The sequence below is a fragment of the Dasypus novemcinctus genome, chromosome X (genome assembly GCF_030445035.2).
Source record: "Dasypus novemcinctus isolate mDasNov1 chromosome X, mDasNov1.1.hap2, whole genome shotgun sequence".
Taxonomy (NCBI): Eukaryota; Metazoa; Chordata; class Mammalia; order Cingulata; family Dasypodidae; genus Dasypus; species Dasypus novemcinctus.
In genome coordinates, this window is record NC_080704.1 from 123211364 (window position 1) to 123234669 (window position 23306).

General features: G+C 36.4%; 1 protein-coding gene across 1 annotated transcript; it reads right to left on the reverse strand.

The window, feature by feature from the left end:
* Positions 1–9137: 9137 nt before the first annotated feature.
* IL13RA2 (interleukin 13 receptor subunit alpha 2) lies at positions 9138–22269 on the reverse strand. The gene is made up of 10 exons (XM_004456088.2): positions 22141–22269; positions 21765–21891; positions 20442–20593; positions 19395–19548; positions 18750–18870; positions 15965–16149; positions 14907–15052; positions 13378–13522; positions 9961–10076; positions 9138–9259 (listed from the first exon to the last, which is right to left on the reverse strand). Exons 2-10 carry the CDS (start codon positions 21856–21858, stop codon positions 9209–9211), a joined length of 1164 nt encoding a protein of 387 aa, XP_004456145.1. The 5' UTR covers positions 21859–21891; positions 22141–22269; the 3' UTR covers positions 9138–9208.
* Positions 22270–23306: the final 1037 nt, after the last annotated feature.

Genomic DNA, 23306 nt, shown 5'->3' on the forward strand with positions numbered 1-23306 from the left:
TAGTTGCCTTGTCAATTTGCATACAGGGCAACACTTATTCCAGTGTTGGAAGGCAAAACATCAAAAACAAAGCTTTTGCATTTTTAAATTTTTTGATACCCCAATTTATTTTTCCCATAATTTTGCAAATTAATATGTATTCTATATCTAACCTTTAAACTCTTCACTATATTCCATTTCACTATTAAGGGAACCTGGCAATATATTGGGCTTCACTTTTCAGGAAGTTTTGGATCACAGAGTTTCAGCAATGGCAGTGGAGGAATACTGGTGTGGGATGTTATTGACAGGGGACACATGGTTGACAGGGAGTTCTCCAGGACATATATCCAGGGTACATTAAATTGTCTGGATATTTTCATAGTGGAAACAATCAAAAACAACTGAGGGAGTGCTGAGTTCCTAGCCAGGGGAGCTCTATCACAGTCCCTAAAGGAACAGCAACAACCCCCCAAGTGCAATGGCAAAGACCAAAAAAGAAGGAAGGTCCAACAATGAGCCCTTGACACTAATGAAAATGCTTGTGAGCCTGTGCACCTGAAATAAGAACAAGACCTAGAGATGCAGGGTGCCTAAGAATTACCTCCTGAGAGCCTCCGTGTTGTTCAAATGTGGCCAGTCTCGAAGCCAAACTCAGCATGTAAATGTGTTGCCTCCCCCCCAGCATGGGACATAACTCCCAGAGATGAGCCTCACTGGTGCTGAGAGATTACTACCAAGTACCAGCTGATGATGTAACTAGAAAATTACCTTGAATAAAAGGATCAACTTGGACTAGCATAATATCTCAGTCTACATACAATACCAGGAGTTAAAAATGCTTTTTGACCTGAATCAAGGGGGAAATGGAAGGACAAATGAGTTAATAGGGCTATGCGTCTCCAAAAAGAGCTGGGAGGTTATCAGAGGGGTTGTCCTTATGGACACCTCAGCAGAGTCCCAGAGACAGATAAAGTAGATACAACCCGGGGTATTGGTTCTTCTGAGGGGTACAGAGATCCACAAGTTCTATGGTCATGGCAGATGGAGTTCAGTGCCATCTCAGTTTGCCCGTCTTTGGAGTTTGTGTTTCTGTGTGATGGAGCTGGATTCAGATGTAATCTTTGTCTACAAGTCTCTCCTGTTACTTTTACCAGAACTGTAGTTGGTGCTGGGGTTTAATATATACCCAGGGGACCTGAATCTCTGGACTGACCATATGATAGCCAGGCTTGAGCCTCAACAAACTTCTGCTCCTACACTCTGGTTTGTTGGACTTACCCCACTCAGCTAACATGGAGTTGAAGAAGGTCAACCACCACACCATGGAGCCTAGAGTGCCTACAACTGAAAGCAGGAGGATTGCATCCAGCATCCATGTGGAATCTAAGCCCTCTCTTGATATCATTGTGGAGTGGACACAACCATTCCAAGGCCCACAGGATAGAGGAGTAGAATATAGATGAGGGTGGACTTACTGATATTCTATTCATGAACTATTGTGATTAGTAATCGAAGAAAATATGGCATTGGTGTGGAGAAAGTGGCCATGGTCGCTGCTGGGTGTGGGGAATGGGAGGAAGAGATGAGATGTGGAGGCATTTTCGGGACTTGGAGTTGTCCTGGGTGATGCTGCAGGGACAGTTACCAGACATTTTATGTCCTCCCATGGCTCACTGGATGGAACGTGGGAGAGTGTGGGCTATGATATGGACCATTGACCATGAGGTGCAGTGGTGCTCAGAGATGTATTCACCAAATGCAATGAATGTCTCATGATGATGGAGGAGATTGTTGCTTTGGGGGAAGGAGAGGGGTGAAGGGGATGGGGTGTATATGGGGACCTAATATTTTTTGAATGAAATATTTAAAAAATAAAGACAAAAAAATAAAATAAGGAACTAGCATTTCATAAAGAACTAGAATTTTACCACTTCCCCTCTTTTTTGTTCAGCTCTATTCTTTGTCATTTATAATGTCCATTTTACCCTTCTGGTATCTTTTTCCTGAAAAGCAACAATTTTCTGCTTCTCTCTCTAAACTACAGCTCTTCACAGCAACAATCCTCCAAGTGCAAGGGCAAAGACCAGTGAGGAAGAATGGTCCAATAATCGACCCTTGATGCTGATGACTATGCTTATGAGTCTATGTTTGAAATTTCAACTAGGCCTAGAGCTGCAGGTTACCTAAGAGTCACCTCCTGAGTGCCTCCATGTTGCTCAAATATGCCCATTCTCTAAGCCATACTCAACATGTAAATGCATTACATTTTCCCCAGCATGGGACATGACTCCTGGGGATGAGCCTCCCTGAAGCCAAGGGATTACTACAATCACAAGCTGGGGATGCAACTAGAAAAAGACCAAATAAAAGGAGGAATGGTAAAGACAAATGAGTTCATATGTTTAAGAGACTTCAAAATGAGTCAGGAGGTCATCAGAGGAGTCACGCTTACACACATCTCAGCAAGATCCCAGAGACAGCCAAAGGAGATACAACCCCAGGTACTGGTGCTTCTGAGGGCTACAGAGACACAGGTTCTATGCTCATGTCAGATGGTTCTGGACATCCTTGCCCTGTCAGTGGGCCCTACTTTGGAATTTGTGCTCCTGAGTGTGATGGATTTGGACTCAGATGTGACCTCTCTACACATGCCTCTTCTCTCACTTTTACTGAACCTGTAATTGGAGCTGGGGTTTGTGTATGCTCAGGTGAATTGAATCTAGACCGAACATGTGTCAGCTGGGCCCTGAGCCACATGAGATTTGCAACACCTACTCTTTCGTTTGTTGGATTTACCCAGGTCAGCTGATGGGGAATTGAGTATGAACCTCCCCACCAGGGACCCGAGAGTATCTATAACTATAAGCAGGAGAATTGCATCCATCAGTCATGTGGGATCTAAGCCCCCTCTCAATTTAGAGGTGAAGTGGACATTGTCATCCTGGGGTACACAGGATGGAGGAATATAATATGGATTGGAGTAGACTTACTGGTATTCTACTATAGAATTGTTGTGACTCTAACAATGGAAGAAATTGTCTCATTGTTGTGGAGATGGTGGCCCCGGGAGTTGCTGAGGGCAGAAAGAGGGAGGAAGAGGTGTGATATGAGGCATTTTAGGTACTTGGAGTTGACCTGAATGATATTGCAGGGACAGAGGCAGGATATTCTATATCCTGCTATAACCTACTTGATGGACTGGGGGAGAGTGTGAACTACAATGTAAACTGTGGTGCATGAGATGTGGCAGTGTCGAGGGTGTATTTATCAAATGCAATAAATGGGCCTTACTGATGAAAGGGAACAATGATGTGGGAAGAGTGTGGTGGAGGTGTGGGGAGTAGGGTACTTGGGAATCTCTTGTGTTTTTTAATGTAACATTTTGTACAATGTAGTTATCTTTTTTAAAAAGACAATTTTTAAAAAATAAACTACAGTTCTTCAGTATCTGCACTGCTGGCATTTTGTACCATGTAGTTTGTCAGAGCAAAGAGGCAGGCTGTCCTGTTCATTGTAGGTTATTTAGCAGCAGCCCTGGTCTCTACCCAGTAAAGGTACCAGTGGTGCCAACCAACCTCCCAGTCAGGACAGTTGTGTCTCTTTGGATATATCTGTTTTCAGATGTGTGGAGAAAATCTGAGATAAACCAGAAGATTCTTCACTGACAAACATGTCCAGAAACCAGTTTACAAGGAATTGTAACCTTAAAAAATCATCTCCATCTTCCAGATAGGGCTTAAACCTTCGAATGAATCCTTTCTTCCTTTGTTTTCTCCGGGTGACAGTGATTGAGATCCATATAGCTTGTGCTCATATCATGTGGATTTCCTGGGCTACTCTTAATTTCAAATGGTGTATTTCCAATTCTGGACCATAAGGTCTTACTTTTGGTTCTGAACATAGTCGCAGTACACTGAGGCTAAATTCTTGTCTTCTGACCTTGGCCAATCCTTTAATAATTCTTTCTTGGGAGTTCTTCCAAATAGTGAGGATGTGGGGGAAGAGTTCCCAGATGCCTAACATTTGATGGAGGCCCCAGACTGAAAAGGTAGCAGTTAGGGATGGGGAGGAGGGGAGGTAAAGGGTTTTAATGGGGGAAGTGCCCTTCCATATTAGAACTTACTGCAGATGTCAGCCCTGCCTCTTCCACTGAAGTTCTTCAAGGTTCTTGGCTTGCTTCTTTTAACTGCAATCTTATCAACCATTGTCTTCCCTTTTGTTCCCAATGCTCCCATTTTCCTCTTAATCGCACATCAGCAAGATCCGCATTGTTGTGACAGCACCCTTAGGCTTGAACCTCTCCACTTTCCATTCTAAATTAAGTTAGTCTCCTTAGATAGAGATATGGAAAAAATGTGGAAGTTGAGGTCCAGACTTACTTGGGACATCTTCTCAGGCCAATAGAGGAACCCCACCTATGTGTGGAAAGGGTGAGTTTGCCCTGACATTTTTAGAGGGTGGATCTTCCAGCCCATTTTTCAGGGAGAGTTTGGTTGCCCCAGGACACAGAGAGGTGGAACACATTCCCTGAAGATTAGATAGTTAGGTCACTACTCCACTATTCTGAGAGAGTTGAGCCTGTATGTTAGAGATTAGGGAGACTGTTTCCACCACCCACTGTACTAAAGGGAAGGAGACTGTATCCCAGAAACTGAGGAAAGTATGCCGATTGCCTCAATGTTCTTAGAAGGTGTGGTCTAGAGCTGAACCACCACCCAGATGCTTGACAAGGGTGGAAATGAAAAGGTGGCCACCTGGCAAACCCTTGGAAGAGGTAGACCTCCATAAGGCCCTAAGGAGAAGAAACCATCATTCTAAGGATGAGTCTCATACTGTAAGGTCTACTGGAGTATGCCTTGCAGGATTTTGGAAAAGTTTGGGATCTCTGACACCTGTTTCCCTCCAAATTTCTCCTTCAGGCAATGCAAATGCATATCCTATGTATGTCCCTCCTTTGTATATTGGAAGGAGATAACTTGTTTTCTAGGTCTCACAAATTTACAGTCAGAGGGGAATTTTGCCCCAACATAAGCTGCATGCCCATAACTGATTTTTATGAGATTCGGTACACAGCATTGCTACTGAAGTGATTTAAGCCTTTTTGAAATATTGTGATGTAATGACTGCACTTTACATATAGAAAGTGTATGTCTTTTTGGGATTCAGGGGATGGAGTATGGCAGTTTTTCGTTTTTGAATCCCAAAAGTTGTTCTAAAACTAATTTATTCTTGTAGGTGTGGTACCCATTGATTGCAGTATATTCACTTTAGGTCACTTGATTAGATTGCTTTTTAAAAAAGATTTGTGTTTTTTTTTATTTATTTCTCTCTGCTTCCCCCTCCCTCCCAGTTGTCTGCTCTCTGTGTCCATTCACTGTGTGTTCTTCTGTGTCCGCTTCCATTCTTGTCAGTGGCACGGGGATCTGTGTCTCTTTTTCTTGCATCATCTTGCTGCATCAGCTCTCCATGTGCGGTGTCACTCCTGGGCAGGCTGCACGTTATTTCATGCTGGGCAGCTCTCCTTCCAGGGTACACTCCTTGCACATGGGGCTCCCCTACGCGGGGGACACCCCGGCATGGCATGACACTTCTTGCGCACATCAGCACTGCATGTGGGTCAGCGCCACACGGGTCAAGGAGGTCCTGGGTTTGAACCTCGGACCTCCCATGTCATAGGCGGACGCTCTATCCATTGAGCCAAGTCCGCTTCCCATGATTAGATTTCTTTTGATTGGAGTACTTCAGTGAATCATGACACAGGCTAGATTTTCACCCTTTTAATGGGTCTTATATAAACAGAAACACAGAAGAAGACACACAAGACAAAGGATCTCTGCCATTTTGACTCAGGTGTGTGAGATTGGAACCCAGGTTCGGCTACAGCTACAGAAAGGTAGAGATGCCCAGAGAGATTTAGAGAGGTCCCAGAGTCTGGAATCAACAGAGCACAGAGGCACAGAAAGAGGCCCTTAAAGGTCTGAGCCCAAGGAGCAGCTCAAGACTGAGGAGTTCAGCACTGATATGCCTGATCACCACATGGCAAGATGCCAGGATTTTTGTAAGAAAACATCTCTGATGGTGCCTTGATTTAGACATTTCACAGGAAGCTTTTATCTCAAATAAAATTCCCATTATAAAAGCCATACTATTTCAGGTATTTTTCATGGGCAGCCCTTTGGCAAACTAAGACAGGGCTCCTTCTTTAAAAATTATTAAGTTTATTACCAAGTGCCAACTAGTAATGCATATGGAAAAATATCTTAACCATAAGGGGGAAACATTAAATTCAAATGAGTTTTTATGCCTAAGAGATTTCAAAGTGAGTACAGAGGTCATTCCAGAGGTTACACTTAAGCACCTCTCAGCAGGATTTTATTGACTGCCACAATAAACAATACCACAAATAATAGGTCTCCTGAGGGAGACAGATACTCTAGACACTATAAGTAGGGCAGAGAGCTCAGGAACTTGGCACCCTGTCAGTGGGCCTTACTTTGGATTCATGCTCCCAGTGTAACAGAGTTAGACTCATTTATATTTCCCTACACATGGCTCTTTGGCCCCATCTATTTGAACTTAAAATTAGCACTATACTTGTTAATTATATGTCCCAGGGACTTAAGTCTTTGGTCTGTTCATGTGCCAGTTTAGACCTAAATCTCAGCAGAGTTGTAATACCTACTCCCCAGTTCATTGGACTCACCCAGGACAACTAACAAGGAGATAATGATGGACAGTGCCCATCCCAAGGAAGATAGTGTCTGGAACTGCAATCAAGATAGTTTTATCCATCTTCCCCACAAAATCTAAGCCTCTTCTCTTTAGAAAGAGTGGACATCACCAACCCAAAATCATCAAGATTGGGGAATGAACAATGAACTAAAGTAGACTTGTTATTCTATCATATACTTATTATTATTCTAGCAATGGAAGAACTATTATCATTGATATAAGACTGTGGCCACTAGAGGTTCTGAGGGGAGGGAAAGGGAAGAATAGGTATAACATGGGAGCACTTTTGGGACATTGGAATTGTCCTGCATGATATTGCAATAACATGTACAGACCTTTATATAGTTTGTTCATAACCTATAGAATTGTGTGGGGCAGAGTATAAACTATAATGTAAACTATGGTCCATGTTAGTAGCAATGCTTCAATATGTGGTTATCAATTGTAACAAATATACCATAATAATGAAAGATTTTGTGAATGTGGGAAAGTGTGGGAGAGGGAGGTGGTGGGGTATAAGGGAAACCCCTGTATTTTTTATGTAACATTTATGTAATCAAAAGCTTCTTTAAAAATATTTTTTTAATTATTAAGAATTAAATGATGGTAACAGCAGAACATTAAATCATGGGGCTCTGTGTGACTCCACAAGTCACATACCTATCAAGATATCCCTATTGCTTTTAGGTCTATGGTAGGTTCCAGGAGGATTTGTGCTATGTGGGAGGTACTAGGGGGAGGATTTCAAAGTATGAAGCAAGACAAAGTGAGAGACAAGGTCAGCCTTGCATGGCAGAAGACAAATTTGTCTGGCATGGCCCAGGGCATCATATGTATTCCAAGCACTTGGACAATAATCAAAACCATAAAGCAAAGAAAACAAACAAAGAAATAAAAAATTCCTTTGCATAAAATTTAGCATAACATTGAAAAGTCAATATACTTTCACCGCTAAACATCAAGAGTTCTAGGGGTCCTTTTGCAAATTTCAATTCTGTCCAGATTTGGTGCCACTTGGTTATTGGAATGGTTGTGCTTGGGGTTTCTAGATTTATGTCAGTGATTCCAGGAAAAATTTGATTAGTTGGGCCTGTTATGCCTGCTCTGAAACGGGGAATTGGAATACTAAGTCGTTAAGACCCACTTCAACCTCTCAGGATGAGTTTGTCTGCTGTTTCCTTACCAAGACTTGAACTCCCCCTCCACATCCTTTCTTTCTTTCCAGCAACATTCAACATGCTAAGAATTTAAGCAAGGCTTGGTTTGAGAACAACTGTCAATATTATTTTATCTTAATTCATATTGTCACAGGGGTTTTAAAGGTCTACTTAGGGAAATGGTGGTGCATAGTGTCATTAATTAAAAGTGATGGTAAAACCTGGTATTCTGGTTTACAGTTCAGTTTTAAATCTTATTTCCCTTTTAGAGATGATAGTCAAGGCTGTAGTTTCCATACACTTAGGTTTATCTCTCCACTACATTATTTTAGCCATTTTCATTGTTTTTAAAATTGAATGTCCAAATGTATCACCTGGGGATGTATTTAAAATGCAGATTGCTGATTGAGTAGGTTAAAGGACTAAAATTCTGCATTTCTAACAATCTCCCAGGTTTTGTCCACACTATTGGTCTGTGGACCAGAGAGTAGAGCTGCTCTGAATGTTAAATGGGAGTTTATCTAAAATAAAACTTGGCCATTGATTGTAATCTGCAGTTCATTATTCTCTAAATTTTAAAACAGCTGTGTATAAGTAGTTGGTCATATTCTCTCCTAGAATTCAAATGTCAATTAATCTGAAGATTGGATGTGCTCTTAAAAGGCTTCTTACTAATTTCAGAGACTGTTCCTTTTGGTTGCTGAACTAAAATAAATCACACTATCAGAAGGATGGCTGTAGGAAATAATGCCTACTAACTGGTGTAGGAAATTCCCAAGCTATTACTTGTGTATTTTATGACTTTTGAATTTCCAAATATGACCCTTCATCATTTCATTTTTTTCAGCCTCTTAAGTATGCATTCCTTCCAATTTTTTCTTTCCTGAAATGTGAAGTACTTACATAAATGTATTCAAAATGTCTTGTTTCCTGTTAATCCTTTCTACAGATTAATTGTGAAATAAAACAATCTTATTCATGGTGAACACTTTGACCCTACATGCAATTTTAACAAACTACAATCCCATCTTCCAAGATTTGGCAATATCTCTATGACTTAGTGTAAGTTACAAAATCACATTAAATAATCAATACATCTTTGAATAGAATCTGTCCCACCCCTAGACTTCCATTCATGCAGCAATCTCGCCATGGATTTAAGAGAAAAAATGTTAATAGAATCTAGAAAATTTACTACTAGCTGAGTGTTTAAGTACTCTAAAGCCTATTTTAAAATGCCAATCTTTAAAATAAAATATTTTGACATTTTGAGGAAAAAATGCAGTTTAATGTCTCATACATAACATCATTTGGCTATATGACTGGAAACCGGTAAATCAACAAAGTATCTCTTGGTGGGAGAAAACTTCTTTTTTTGAATCAAAAAGCTGAAATTTAAAAAGAACTCCATTATCAACAAATAGTCATTAATAACACAAACTATTTCCCTGAGATTTACTAACTCAGAAACAGGCAAAAAAGCCTCAGTTGGGAAATAAAGTGAAGTGTTTCAAAAATATTTCTATTTATTTTTAATAAAATATTTGGCATAAAGATATTTATTTTGAATTCACAGCTCCTCAAAGCCCACCGAGTCACAGTGATCTCTTCATCCTCTGGAACTGTAACATTGTCTGCACCACTCAAATAGCAATTATCTAAAAATCATCTAATGATTCTGTATCCTAACTCCCTGAGCTAGAGCGTGGGCTCCTAGAAAGCAGGCAACAGATTTTATAATTTTTATGTGATCTTGTATCTGTGACACACTAAAAGTATCTTCCAACTGATGTTCATTTAAGTCACACATTTCTTATACTATTCCCTAATCTAGAGGTAAATGATATTTCAGGTCCTAAAGCTTTATTTTTCTATTTAGATAAAATATGTCCACATAAAAAAGTAGCATTTTAGGATAATTTTTTAAAATTACTGTCTTTTTGGATGATATCATCATATGCCATACAATATCAAGCATATGTCTATATTAGTCAAACAAAATTATACAATGTTGGTCCATATATTCTAAATGCAAAACATTTTTGTCATCTACTCAGAATCAGATTAAATATTATGTTATATAGCTTACCATTTTAAGTAAAGCTTTTTGTTTATACATAAGCAGAAAAGTTGTTGACAAAATAAATAAGGAGATTAAACCAATTGGTACGATAAAATGTATCAAAGTTTTCTTCCACATGTCACCTAGGATTAAAAATCACAAAAGAAGCATAGGAGTTAGAGGTTTATATTTTTAGAAATGAATTGTTTTGTAAATTAACACCTAGTAAATGTCAGAGAGTCAAATTAAACATGACAACTTCTGCCATATATGCCAGTGCACATATACCAAAAATATGTCTGAGTATAGCATTCCTTCAATTTTGCACTTTTTGCATAAAAATGCTTTATTAAACTGTAACATTGCTTTATTTCAATTAGGGAAAAAATCCCCAAAGGGCAATTGTTAATTTTTAATGCTTTTTTAAATTAACCATGTGCATTTTTCATAACAAAATGATAAATACTAACCAAGTGACTAGACAAACATGCCCTGTAAATATATCAATAAGTCAAATATTTACATTATATCTATCTAATGATGCTGTAGTGAGCAAGATATGCAATTCAATAAAAGTGACTGTGTGAGTAAAAGAGCTGGTCTTTTAAGGCCCTTTTTGTTTAACAGTTATGAAAGACAATGTCAAAAAAGCTTTTTAAATTTTTTTTCATTATTTTTATTCTTCCAAATCTTTATAATTTTTAAATTTTTTGCATTTGATTTCCTATTTTTAAAACTATCATCCTATTAATTGTATTTGACTATTTTATTGGCTTCCTTTCTGAAGAAGTTTTGGATCACAGAAGGGTTACAACTATGACAGAGAAGGATCTTTTGTGCAGGGTGTCAGTGATGGGGGATATATGGGAGGAGGTTCACCTGGAAATATATATAAGGCACATAAATGTGTTTAATTATTCATGGAAGATTGTCATAGTGGGTAGAGATTCACACAATAACACAAAGAATATCAAATTGCAATCCTGGGGAGCTTTGCCACATTCTTTAATGGAACAGCAAGAATCCCTGAATATAGGGGCAATGACTAGAGAAGAAAGATGGTCCATTGATGGGCCCTTAATATTCGTGACTGTACTTATGAAATTTGACTCTTCAAAATGAAACAGCCTATGCAGGGACAATTACCGGATATTGTAGATCCTCCCATGGCCCACTGGATGGAACGTGGGAAAGTATGGGCTATGATGTGGACCATTGACCATGAGGTGCAGCGACGCCCAGAGATGTACTCACCAAATGCAATGGATGTGTCATGATGATGGGGGAGAGTGTTGCTGTGGGGGGAGTGGTGGGGTGGTGGGGGTGAATGGGGACCTCATATTTTTTGAATGTAATATTTTTTAAAAATGAATTAAAAAAAAAAAGCAAAATGAAACAGCCTAGTGTTGTACTGCGCCTATAAGTTACCTACTGAGAGCCTCATTGTAACTCAAATGAGGTCTCTCTCTATGCAAAACTCAGCACATAAATGCATTACCTTCCCCCCAGCCTAGGACATTACTTCCAGGGATGAGCCTTCCTGGCACCAAGGGATTGCTACCAAGCACCAACTACCAATGCAACTGGAAAAAGGCCTCAACCAAAAGGGAAAAGGGGTAAAGACAAATGAGTTTACATAGTTAAGAGACTTAAAAGTGAATCAGGAGATCATTCCAGAGGTTTTAAGACACTTTTTAAGTTTTCTCATATTTTAGACATGAAAAGGAAAGTTGAGGTTATAAAGGTTCTTATGTATAGCAAGAAACAAGTAAGCACTAGACAAATTTCAAAAGTAGCCAGAGCTTATCCTTCAAAATTTTATCTCTCATTTGCTTTGAAGTAATACATAACATCTTGGATTCTACGCTCAGCCCCTACACTCACTCTACACTCAATCTTTCCTTCTGCACCCCTTTTATCTTTGTTATTTTCCCTTACGATATTGTTTTCTCCTAGAAAATTGCCAATCAAATCCATATATTCAATTCAATTAAGATTTCCAAGGATGTAATCCATAGAAGTGACTGATAATATACATTTTCAGGAATGCTAAAATAACAGTGGGAAGGCAGAAGGCTCTTTTTTGATGTTCTGCAAATTATATAAAGGCAACCACTTGCTTTCCCCCATACCTAGTCAATCTAAAAAAGGATATTCTTTATTTGCCCCATTTTTCTATAACTTAAACGATATGATAAGAAATGTCTCAAAGTCCTAAGACCATATACAACTCAGGAGGTTTTTTGTTCCTAATCACCAAATCCTTAAGATTGTACTAACAGGTACCCATCGGGTACAAAGAAATCTCAGCTATTAATGTCATTGTTAAGATTGTATATAAAATACATAATAAGATCTATATTTTGAGACTATGGCTAAAACTTGTGAAAGATATTTTAACCATATCTACTTTCAGCCATGCATTTACTAATGACAAGATTCTATTCAGGACATGACTTCTCAATGGCAGTTCCATAGATGATTTCTTCTAGCAGAGACAAAAATGAAAAATGTGGAACCAGTAAACTTTCTTCCTGATTCCATTTATCTCTTGGTCAAGTGAGTTCTAACCTTCCCTGCCTAATTTTTCTCTATAGTCTTTAGTGACTACATTATATGTTTGGCTTGTTTATTGTTGTCTCTACCCAGGAATAAAATATAAGTCCCATTAAGACAGAGATTTCTTCTCTATTCAATTTCTAATGCCCATAGACTCCTAACATATAGCAAGTGCTTAATAAATATTTGATGAATGAAAGGTTAATGGTACCACTGTATTCACAAGGAGATAATAGTTAAACAGGGATTCTTTTACAGTGGAGCTACATGAAAGGAGATGCTTGGTAGAAATTCCAGTATCCTCCAACTATGAACAAGTATTAGATATTTTTACTATGAAGTCAGTAGTAATGTTGCAATCATTTTTCCTTACTCTCTAAGTTTTTAAGTTTATATTTCTATTTAATATATATTTGTCTTTTATCATAAATCATCTTAAATCAGTGCTGGATAATCATGGCATCTTAAATAGAAAAATATTCCTCTGGCATAGTACTAGACATGTGAAAACAATTGTATGCCAACCTACTCTTGATTTAACTAAAACTTGTGTTAGTTAGAAAATTGAAAGTATATGAAAACACTGATTAAAATTTATGATCCTGCTCAACAAAATAAATGAAAAACTATTGTATTTACTGATAGTAAGAAAACCAAGAATGCTGATAATAGAAGTATAACAAGACTCTTAGTTCTAAGTGAACAATAGATTTTCAATAAATCTGTGTTCACTTCAGGTGCTTTCTAATTTGTTTTCTGTTTATAGACTATAATAGACTTATATGCAAGAGTGTTTTGAGTTCCATAATTACAAAATACACTGAAAGAGAAATAATTTTGCTAGCAAGTACCTTCAGTTATGTGTTTATTTTTTTTATCCCATACCTGTCCAGCATTTTTCATCACTCCACTCACTCCAGATTCCATCATCTGAGCAATAAATATTTACTTTACTTCTTACTATAAAGCATACTTGTTGGCTTTCATTTGATTGTCTCATGATGGACATTTCATTTTCCACTGTGGTAGTCTGAAAGCCAAGGAAAAAATAAGCTGCCATTATTTGATACCATTGCAACTAAACAGATCCCATTTGATCTGTCATATTCAAAGCGGGTTTTGTTACAGAAAAAGCATTGAAAAGACTAGAATTATATATACGATGATGTTAAAGAGAAATTACCTCTCTGAATGGTGGGGTGATTTTTTTCATTTTTTCTTTTCTACTTTTCAATATTTAAATTTTTTCTATAGTGATATGGATTACTTATAGTACAGGGCCTATATGACTGCAAAATTCCTGGTAACCATGGTATTTATGAAGCCCAAGTATTTGGAATAGTGTCAGATTTCCCAGATTCCATAAACTAAGAAAATGGTACATATTCTAAATTAGCAAAAGACAGAGCTATCATGTGAAAGTTGTTTCTTTGGAGGCTCTAGAACCCATACACATAAACCTCCCTGCCATTTTTGCTTTGATTATTTGCAATCAGACCTGTGTAACAGTGCTCAGGCTTTGGCATAAACTGACACCTTCAAGTATGAGGATATCACAAACTGCATTATATCAGAGAAAAAAATCACTAAAGCAATTACTTCTATTTTACATTTCAAAAAGTTGGAGAGTGTTCTCTTTGAAATAACAGCTTTTCTTTTGTTGTAACTTATCTTGCCAACCAGCATAACATAAGGGAAAGGTTTAAGTGGACTGGGAATAAGATCTGGATTTCTAGTTGTAGCAGTATAACTTAATTATAAATCACTTCATCTACCTAGGACTCAGTTTTCTCCTCCGACTCGGAAATGAATTAAGTAGAACCAGGAGCTCCCCTATTGGACTCCAGCACTCTCTAAATTGGAAACCAATGAATAAAATTAACATGTAACAATATGGGGCCAAAGGCATCACTGCTTTGTAGATGCTAAGGGTGATTTATCCTGCAACCATTGCCTACTTTTCTCAGTTCTTCTTTCCCTATAGGAGAAATTCCCTTGTAGCTTTGCCAGACTTTGCTCTAATTTTGACATGAAAATTATTCCTCAAGAAGTGGTTCTTATGTTTGTTGGTTGGTTGATTTGCTTTTAGCTTTAGTTGTAGTTTCACCTAAGGCCTCTTTACAATCCATCTAAGGCCCTTGGCAAATTTAATTTAGTTACACAAAAATGGAAACTAATGACTGAATTAACTGTAAGGTCTTATTAGCTTTAAAATTGGTATAATTGATTAAACTTTCAGACTGCAAGCATATTTATTTTGTCCAGCACAGTATTTGGCTTTTCTAAAAATTAAACTAAGATACATGTCATGTTCTATACCACATGTGGATAGCAACTGATTATGGTTCTCCTGTTTGTTATATTATTTAAAAGATTATGCTTATGGTTTTCCCAAACAAATACAATGTTCATACCATCCAGGTAGTATCATCTTCTGTAAACTCAACCTCATAATTTAAACACTGCACTGGAATGGGTCCTCTAGGCATGCTCCATTTCAGGTTAATTTTACCTGAATTCTTCACAGTAATACTTAGGTAGTCTGGTGGCAAAGGTTTCACTGAAAAGCAAAAGGAAACAATTCAAATATCGAAACTATTGACTTTAGCACTAGCCCTTATTAAATCTGGGGACACTTAATAATAGAAGCCTCTAGAGAAAAATGAGGTGGCTTAATACTATTCCCTATGATATCAATTGAAATCAAAGTTTCTTGTCAACCAATATTAATTTACTGAGAAACTTGGCTATCTTGGAAACTCATTTTTTGTTGTCACATATTAATGAATATTAAAGTCCAAGACAAAAGATAAAATACTGAAATCACTACAATCATTTTTGTTTTGTAACATTAAAAACATCCACAACCATTACCACTATTTGATTAATAGCTAACCATTATTTAGTGCTTATGATGTGGCAGGCAGGCAGGCACTGTACCAATGATTTTATATCATTATCTCACTCATGTCTTACAACCAATTTATTAGGTTTTATCCTCATTTTACTGATAAATTGAAACAGAGATATTAAGTAATTTGCCCAAAGTCACATAGGTAAAAAGTATTAGATTCAAGATTTAAATCCAGGTTTGGCTAACTCTATAAACTTTAACTCTCATTAATGTTAGAACTGAAAACACAAACTCAGAAAACATCCAACCATTTGCCTTCTGAGTCATGGGGATAAGTATTTCCACAATTATTCTATCACTAACACTGGAAAAAAAGTGCTGTGTGGCAGACCAGTTCTTTGAAGCTGTGGAATTATTTGTGAGTTCTAAATGAAAAGGGCATTTTATCATTTTTTTCAATTTTTTCTCTTCCATATTTGTATACTTAGTCCCTGGTACACATGGTTGACTGTCATTTTTCTGGTTTTTCATTTCCTTAGGTCTCTTCTGCCTCCACCTTCCTTGTGGTTGTAAATAGCCTAAAATAGAAACAACATACTTGAGTTTTATTTATATCACCTAAATTTTGAAGTTGAAAAATGAAATAGCTGGATCTGATAGGCTTGGAATCTGATGATCCATTAACACAAATATAGAAGTCTTTATAGTCTGATGACTCCAAGTAAGGAAACCTGCATCCAATATTTTTTCCATTAGCCTTGATATATTCAGAGCATTGCAATGCATGATTCATGCCCTCATACCTGTAAAAAGAAGTATTGTAAGAATTGTGTATAGCAATATACTCTATATAAGTGTGCTCCATTTTCAATTATCTTAAGATATCAAATGAATAAAAATAATTTAGTAATATGCAATATTTATTGAAGACTTACCATGTGTCAGATCCTATGGTAAGTGTTAGGGATACATTAAAGGAAAATAAAAACATAATACATGGCTTCATGGAGCTTACATATAAGTGGGAATCTTAAGGAAATCTCAAAGATAAGTCAAGGATTCCTACTCACATACTTAGTTATGCTGACTCACAAACAGGATTTATAAATCAAATAAAGAAAACTAGGGGTTTACATGAATAATCTTGGGAGATATTGATTCTTTATATTGTACTAGGGAAATTATTTTAGAAAAATTTGATAAAAACAGATATAGAAAATATTGTTATGTTTAATAAAATTAAAATCCTCTGAGGATACAACAAACATCAATAGATAAACCTCAAAAAAGCTAATGAGGAGGCAAAAATTTAAAAGGCTGAATTTTTTAGCAAGTAAATGTGCAATTTCTCATTCCCCCAGACAAGAAATTTTGCCACAACCTTTAAAGTTAACCTCTTTCCAGTAAAAATCTTATGGGAATTAGGGGGATTTCCCTACTGATTTCCAAAACAGAAAATGTCTAGTTTATTTTTCTAAAGAATAGCTTGCAGTGCAAAATGTGACTATCTGTTAAGAGCAACCAAAATCCCCTTTGTGATGTTGCCAATATAGCAGCTGATTAGGTGCTGGTATAAATATTTGAACTTTACAGAATCCACTTTATGCAGAATTGTTTATGGTTAGTTCACACTTGATTTTGAGTTTGGAAGTCTTGAGTTCCAGGTTGTACACAGATTTATTTTATGCTAGTGAGAAGCATCATGGCACTCTTATTTTCCAGTCTCTAAGATGTGAATATATATCCCTTGCTTCACTACTAAGATAAGGATAAAATTATGTTCTGTTAAACATGAACTAAGATGTAAAAGAGGGTAGGGACTTTTTCTTGTCCACATTTTATACTTTTTTTCTAGCACAGCGTCACTAAATAGAACAGTGCCTGTCACTTAATAGATGCTAAATATTTGGTGGCTAATGAACAAATTAATTAGATACAAAGATCTTAGAAATTGCCTATTTAATTCCAGACGAGGAAATTGAGACTCCAAAAGGGGAAATTACTTTCCCGTGACCAGCCAATTAATTGATGCGAGTAGAATTAGAACGCAGTTCTCAGGAATGCCAATTGCTTATATTTTATTGCTTATACATTGTTATTCTAAAGAAATAATGTCATGATTTCTGAAGCCTAAAACTCACAAATAGTACCATATCATTATACCTTGCTTTTTCTGTTTTTAATAAAATACGTAAGTTCTGCTAAATATCAATTTACCAATGCTACTATTATATTTGTCATTTATTTAATGAGTACTTAGGGATAGCTAACTATGAAGACAGAATTGTGAGAGTAGTCAAGAGAAATATAAGGAACATTTTATGCTCAACAATTCCTTTAACATTTAAAAGAGGTGGCAATGCATACACATATGAGCAAAAGTTTAATACTATCTGGACAATAAATAATGAAGAATTATAAAGAGTAATAGTTCAGAGAAAACCTGAACACAGGCTAATGTGATCAGTAAAGGATTAATGAAATACAATACCAGATGGGACTTAAAGGACAGATAAGATTTAATGAAAGAGAGGGAGAACCAGAGGGCATTCCAGATGACAAAGCATACAAAGTCATAAAGGGTAATGATGTGGATGAGAAAAAAATGTAGAGATGGGTCTAAATGGGGTGGAATAATCATGTTGGTGATAGCAGAAGGTAATGATGGAAAGGCAGTGATATAGTGAGGGAGAGGCTTGAATATCAGCCTAGATTTTATCCTGGAGGCAATGAGAAACCATTGTAGTTTTCTGCATGAGGAACTGGCATATGAAAAATAGCAATGTGGGAAGATGAGTCTGTCTACAATGTTCAGGATGACTAGGAAGGGAAGAGACTGGAAACAGAGACATCATTTGGAGTTCAAGGCAATCACCAAAGAACAGAATGACATGAGCCTAAAGTAGATTTCTTTCAGTGGAGATGAGAAATAAAGAACAGAAGTAAGACCTTTCAAAAGAGTGTCAGAACTTGGCGACCAACATTACTTAGTAACAAAAAATGAAGAAGAGAGAAGAGTCTAGATAGCTCCAAGTTTGAAAGCCTCAGTGAAAGTATACAAAAGGTAGAGAAGTCAGAAAAAGGATCCAGTTTGATAGATAACTGCTTGTTTTAAAGGCAAGAATATAAAACATGCAACAATTTTTAAAGGATGCAAAATTTAATCCAGTACAGAAGCAGTGATTGCATTCCTTACATCTATAGCAACCTTTCCATTAGTTATAGCCTAAAGCCACTTACTCCTATTGAAAATTTCAAAAATTGTTTTAAGTAATCTTCATAAATATAACTCTAACAAATAAATATAATGAATATAAATTAGTGAAAATGCAGTTACTTATAGTGTGGATTATTTTTGATAGATTTTTTTCTAATATGGAATTCTAACTATAAAAGTACTTACCAGTAAAATAAGTTGTAATTGGTATCAAACTGGACACTGAGGCCAGGTTTCCAAGAGCAGAGTAAATATTGCCAGTTGTAATATATGCAATCCATATCCTGAATTTTTGTTTCTAAATTTCCTAAGGAACGAATGAATTGTGAATGCTTGAAAGGGACAACAATAAATAATTTGAGAAACAACTATGTAATTTTATTTCATTTCCTTTGGTCTCTCCATTGCATTTAGCAATCAACATAATCAGGAATATTTCAAGAAGAAATTGTTAGAATACACTTCACTATAAGGGGGTATGCATTATGAAAAAATTTTTGTGAGTTTATTAACTGGTATGAATGTAAGCATAAGCAAAAGTATTAGTTTAATAATTCTAGGATACACTGAGTATTTGAGCAAATACATACATATTTACTAATATGATACCAATTTTGGGAACAATATAGTAAGTTTTGCAGAATATGTCTGCTGGTTTAAAGAATTCAACCAGGACAGTCACTTGCTCCTAAGAAGGACTCTATTTTGTGCCACACTGTCACATTATCCTATTGTACATATAATCTGGTACAGTAGAGTAAAGAGACAAAATTATTCCTGATATGAATTGTTCTGGAAGTGTTAAATATGAAAATAGAGTTTTCTTTTAACCTTGTATAGGTATCCAATAAGTAGCTTCTGACCATGAACTTTGAACCTCTGATCCGTTTGTGCATTGTCCTGGCAGTAGTGCTTGTATCTTTGCTTCAATACCCTTGTTAAGATCAAACCCATCTTTGTAATGTAGATTCTTAGTAATGATAGTCTGTGTGATAAAAAGATGAGATAAAGGCAAGCTTAGAAACGGCCATGGTATAATAAGCCACATAAATAAAGCTAAGAAGCTATTAATACCCTGGAGAGTTCCCTATATCTATTAATATTACACTCTTGATGACTATCAGATACAATGCCCTAGACATCCTTATGGCAGAACTTACCTCTGTATCATATCATTTCATAAGATTGTTTAAATCTTAAACTCTCATTAAATAATAAAATAATTTGGAATGAAAGAAAAGGCTTTATGGACAGGAACTTGAGCTATAACCAACATGAAATCAAATAGGTGATTTTCACATCAATATAGATATTGCCAAGTGATTTATAACATTTAAAATATAATATGAAACTTTCAGGAATCGTATAATGTGAAAACCTGGAGGTAAATGAAATGACTTGATGCTAAAGAAAACCAGGCTAGTTGTGAGCTCCTGGAAGAGAAAATCATGCATAATTTATCCTTGTATCCCCAATGCCTAGCAGAAGCACCATGCCGTGTTCTTGGGGAGGGCACAGAGATAAATTAGGCTTGTCTCCTATACAGAGAAAAAAGCTTGCAGTTCAGTAAGTCTAAAGACCAATATATAAATATACAAATAACTATAAAATGTAAGAAAATATGTAAGTGTACTTCAAGTCCCTATTCATGGAACCAAGTATTTATTATTTTTCCCTGTCCCTCCAATGGTTCACTTAACACTGGTTGCGTTAATAGTCAATGTGACAGAATACACAGGAGATAGCAGCAGGATTGGCAGATTGTGATATTCTCATAATAGTTAATCAAATACGGGAATTGGAGTGGACAATGAAGTCAGGAAACACCAGAAAACTCCTAAGAATCACTCGGATATTGCAAGTGCATGCTTTACTTACCTTCCAGTTTTCACTATCAATATTTCTGTATTTTAATTCATACTCTACTTTGCATTCTTTAAAATTATCCATAGACAGTGGAGGTTGCCATTGCAAATAGAGATAACCTAAATATCCAGGATCTACTATCTCAAAATTCTGAGGAGGATTAACTGAAATAAAATAAATAAAATATTTTTATTTTTTTTCTGTTTTATGGCACAGATTGTTAAATTTTGATAACTTCCAAACGTCTAACAACTGATGAATGGAGAAATAAAATGTGCTATATCCATACAATAGAATATTTTTGGCCATAAGGAAGAATGAAGAGCTGTTACATGTTACAACATGGGTGAACCTTGAAAACATGTTAAGTGAAAGAAGCCAGTCACAAAATGTTGATCCATTTATTATGAAAAGTCCAGAATAGGAAAATCTACAGAGGCAAAAAGTAAATTAATGAATGCAACTGAATGAAGCATATACGTTCATGTCTTATATATTCAATAATTCTATAAACTAGTAATACTGTCCTTATGTTGACTTTTTGCTAATAATTTTTCTCCCATTGCTGCACTGCTGTTCATTTTAATACTTACTTCACTTCATAATGCTTATTGAGCTTAGGGGGAGAATCCACAGACACAAATTATGGCACAAATTATAATTTGATATAGGACCCCCAAGCCCCCATAAAGAAGATTCCTGTGGAGAATAAAATGACAATCCCATTATTTCAATCGTTAGGTTTAGAAATCTTTGTCAAATGCATTATTCTGATTACCTTCTGCAAAAATAAACATGCATTAGACATGACTTAATAATTCTACAATGATTTTTAAAATTTACTCTAAAGCTCTGTAAGTTAAAAAAAGTATCTAATTGTCTCAAAAATCAACGGTAGTAATCAAAGAAAACTTTTAGTTAGTTGGGTAGCAGGAAAATCGTTTTAAATTATTTAACCCAGTTTTAAGGGAAGGATTACACAAAAGTGTTTGCAAAATGTCTTTTATCCCACAAAATGTGTCATCATCACTAGTTACCTTATAAAGGTATATAGTAAGAACATACCTTTTGTGCACTGACTTACTGAAACGTTTCCAATAATAACCCATCTACCTGAAATGTACTTCTATAAGATAAGTTGAAAAGAGAGTTAATATCCTTAATTTAAAAATTACTCCATTAAAATCCATCCACGATGTGGGAGACATGGGGGGTGTGAGGAGTGGGGTATATGGGATTCTCTTATATTTTTTAATGTAACATTTTGTGTGATCTATGTATCTTAAAAATAATAATAATAAAATTTTTAAAAACCCATCCAGTGTGTTGATTTACCTTTTATCTCAGTGTTTGAAGACAAAGTACAGTCAAATACTGTGCAAATAAGAAGGGTATATAGGTATCTGATATCCAAATGAATGAAAGCCATTTCTCCAAGTCTTAATACATTGAAATTGCCACACTAGGAGAGAAAATATCACATTTTAACTTTATCTTAGTCCAAACAATCAAATGACTAAATGTGATTGAAAATACTTTTGGGAGGTCTCTGTGTACTTTCTACTAAGAATTAGGAAAAATTCCCCCTTTGGTCCATGGAAATAGAAATGATCGAGTTTGGGTCCAAAGGGAGGTTTCTAGGCTCATCCGTTATAAGAATGTAAAAACAAAGCAAAACAAAAAGCACAACACTTCAATACCACCTACCCACCTATACTTCCTATGCTATGACCAGGATAGGGTGGCTTCAAGTAGACTTCAGCCTCAAGGCTGAACCAGACCAACCAGAATGTTCCATTTGGTTCAAAAGGGGAGCAATGACATTAGTCTCCATAGCAGTCATCCTTCCTATTAAAAAATAAAACATACTGACACATTCAAATATTATTTTCTGAGGGGAAAACATACTTTAAAATTATCTGACTGCTGAGAAGAGCTAGAAGTTTTATCAAAACCTCATATAACTTAAATTTTTCCTCTATTTCTTCATAAATCAACATCTTCTACTCTTATACCTGTTCTACTGTTTCCTGTGTTTCCTGTATCAACAAATGGCATCACCATCCTCCCAGTTACCAAACCAGAAATTTGGGTATCTCTCTGTCCCATCCAATCTCTCCATTTATCACTAGGTCTTCCTAAGATGAGGGTCTTACCCCCCTCAGGCATGTGCTTGTCCAGTCTTTCTGACCTCCAATGCATACACTACACCATGTACAGCAAGCATCACCTTTCTATAGGGCAAACCTGAACTTATTACCCCTTTCCTAAAACCACACTAGCACTTCACTGACATCTTTTTATTCTTGAAGAATATTGGTTTTATGATTAAAATTTAAAGGATCTTCATCTCCATATTCCTACTCACTCAAAATACTTTCTTTCCAAAGAAAAATTAATTCTCCCAGTGCAGACACTTCTCTTTGAGTCTATATTCCTGTAACCATGAATTTCAGGAAGTGTGAAGATTAAAAGTCCCTTATGCCAACATTCAGCGACCTTTCTGTTTTCCTACATAGATTAAGTAATCAAGGCAGACCCTCTCTCCCCACCCTACCCTTTTCAACCTACCTGGTCCATCTGCAGTGTTCTAATGCTGTTAGGCTTCAATTATTACATAATAGAATCTTGAGATCAAACTGTTAGAGCCAGTAGGTTTATTGGAGAAATGCTAGTTCACTTCTCCTTTATATATTAGGAAATGAAAGTCAGTATTGCCCAATATTACACAGAAAGTAACAAGTCTGGAAAAAAGACAGAGATCTCACAATTCCTGGTCCAGTGTACTTCCACCCTACTATTCTGAGTCCCACACACTTGACTCAGTATAAAGGAAACTTTTCCCCTGGGAACTCAGCCAGTGAGTAAGTCTTCCTT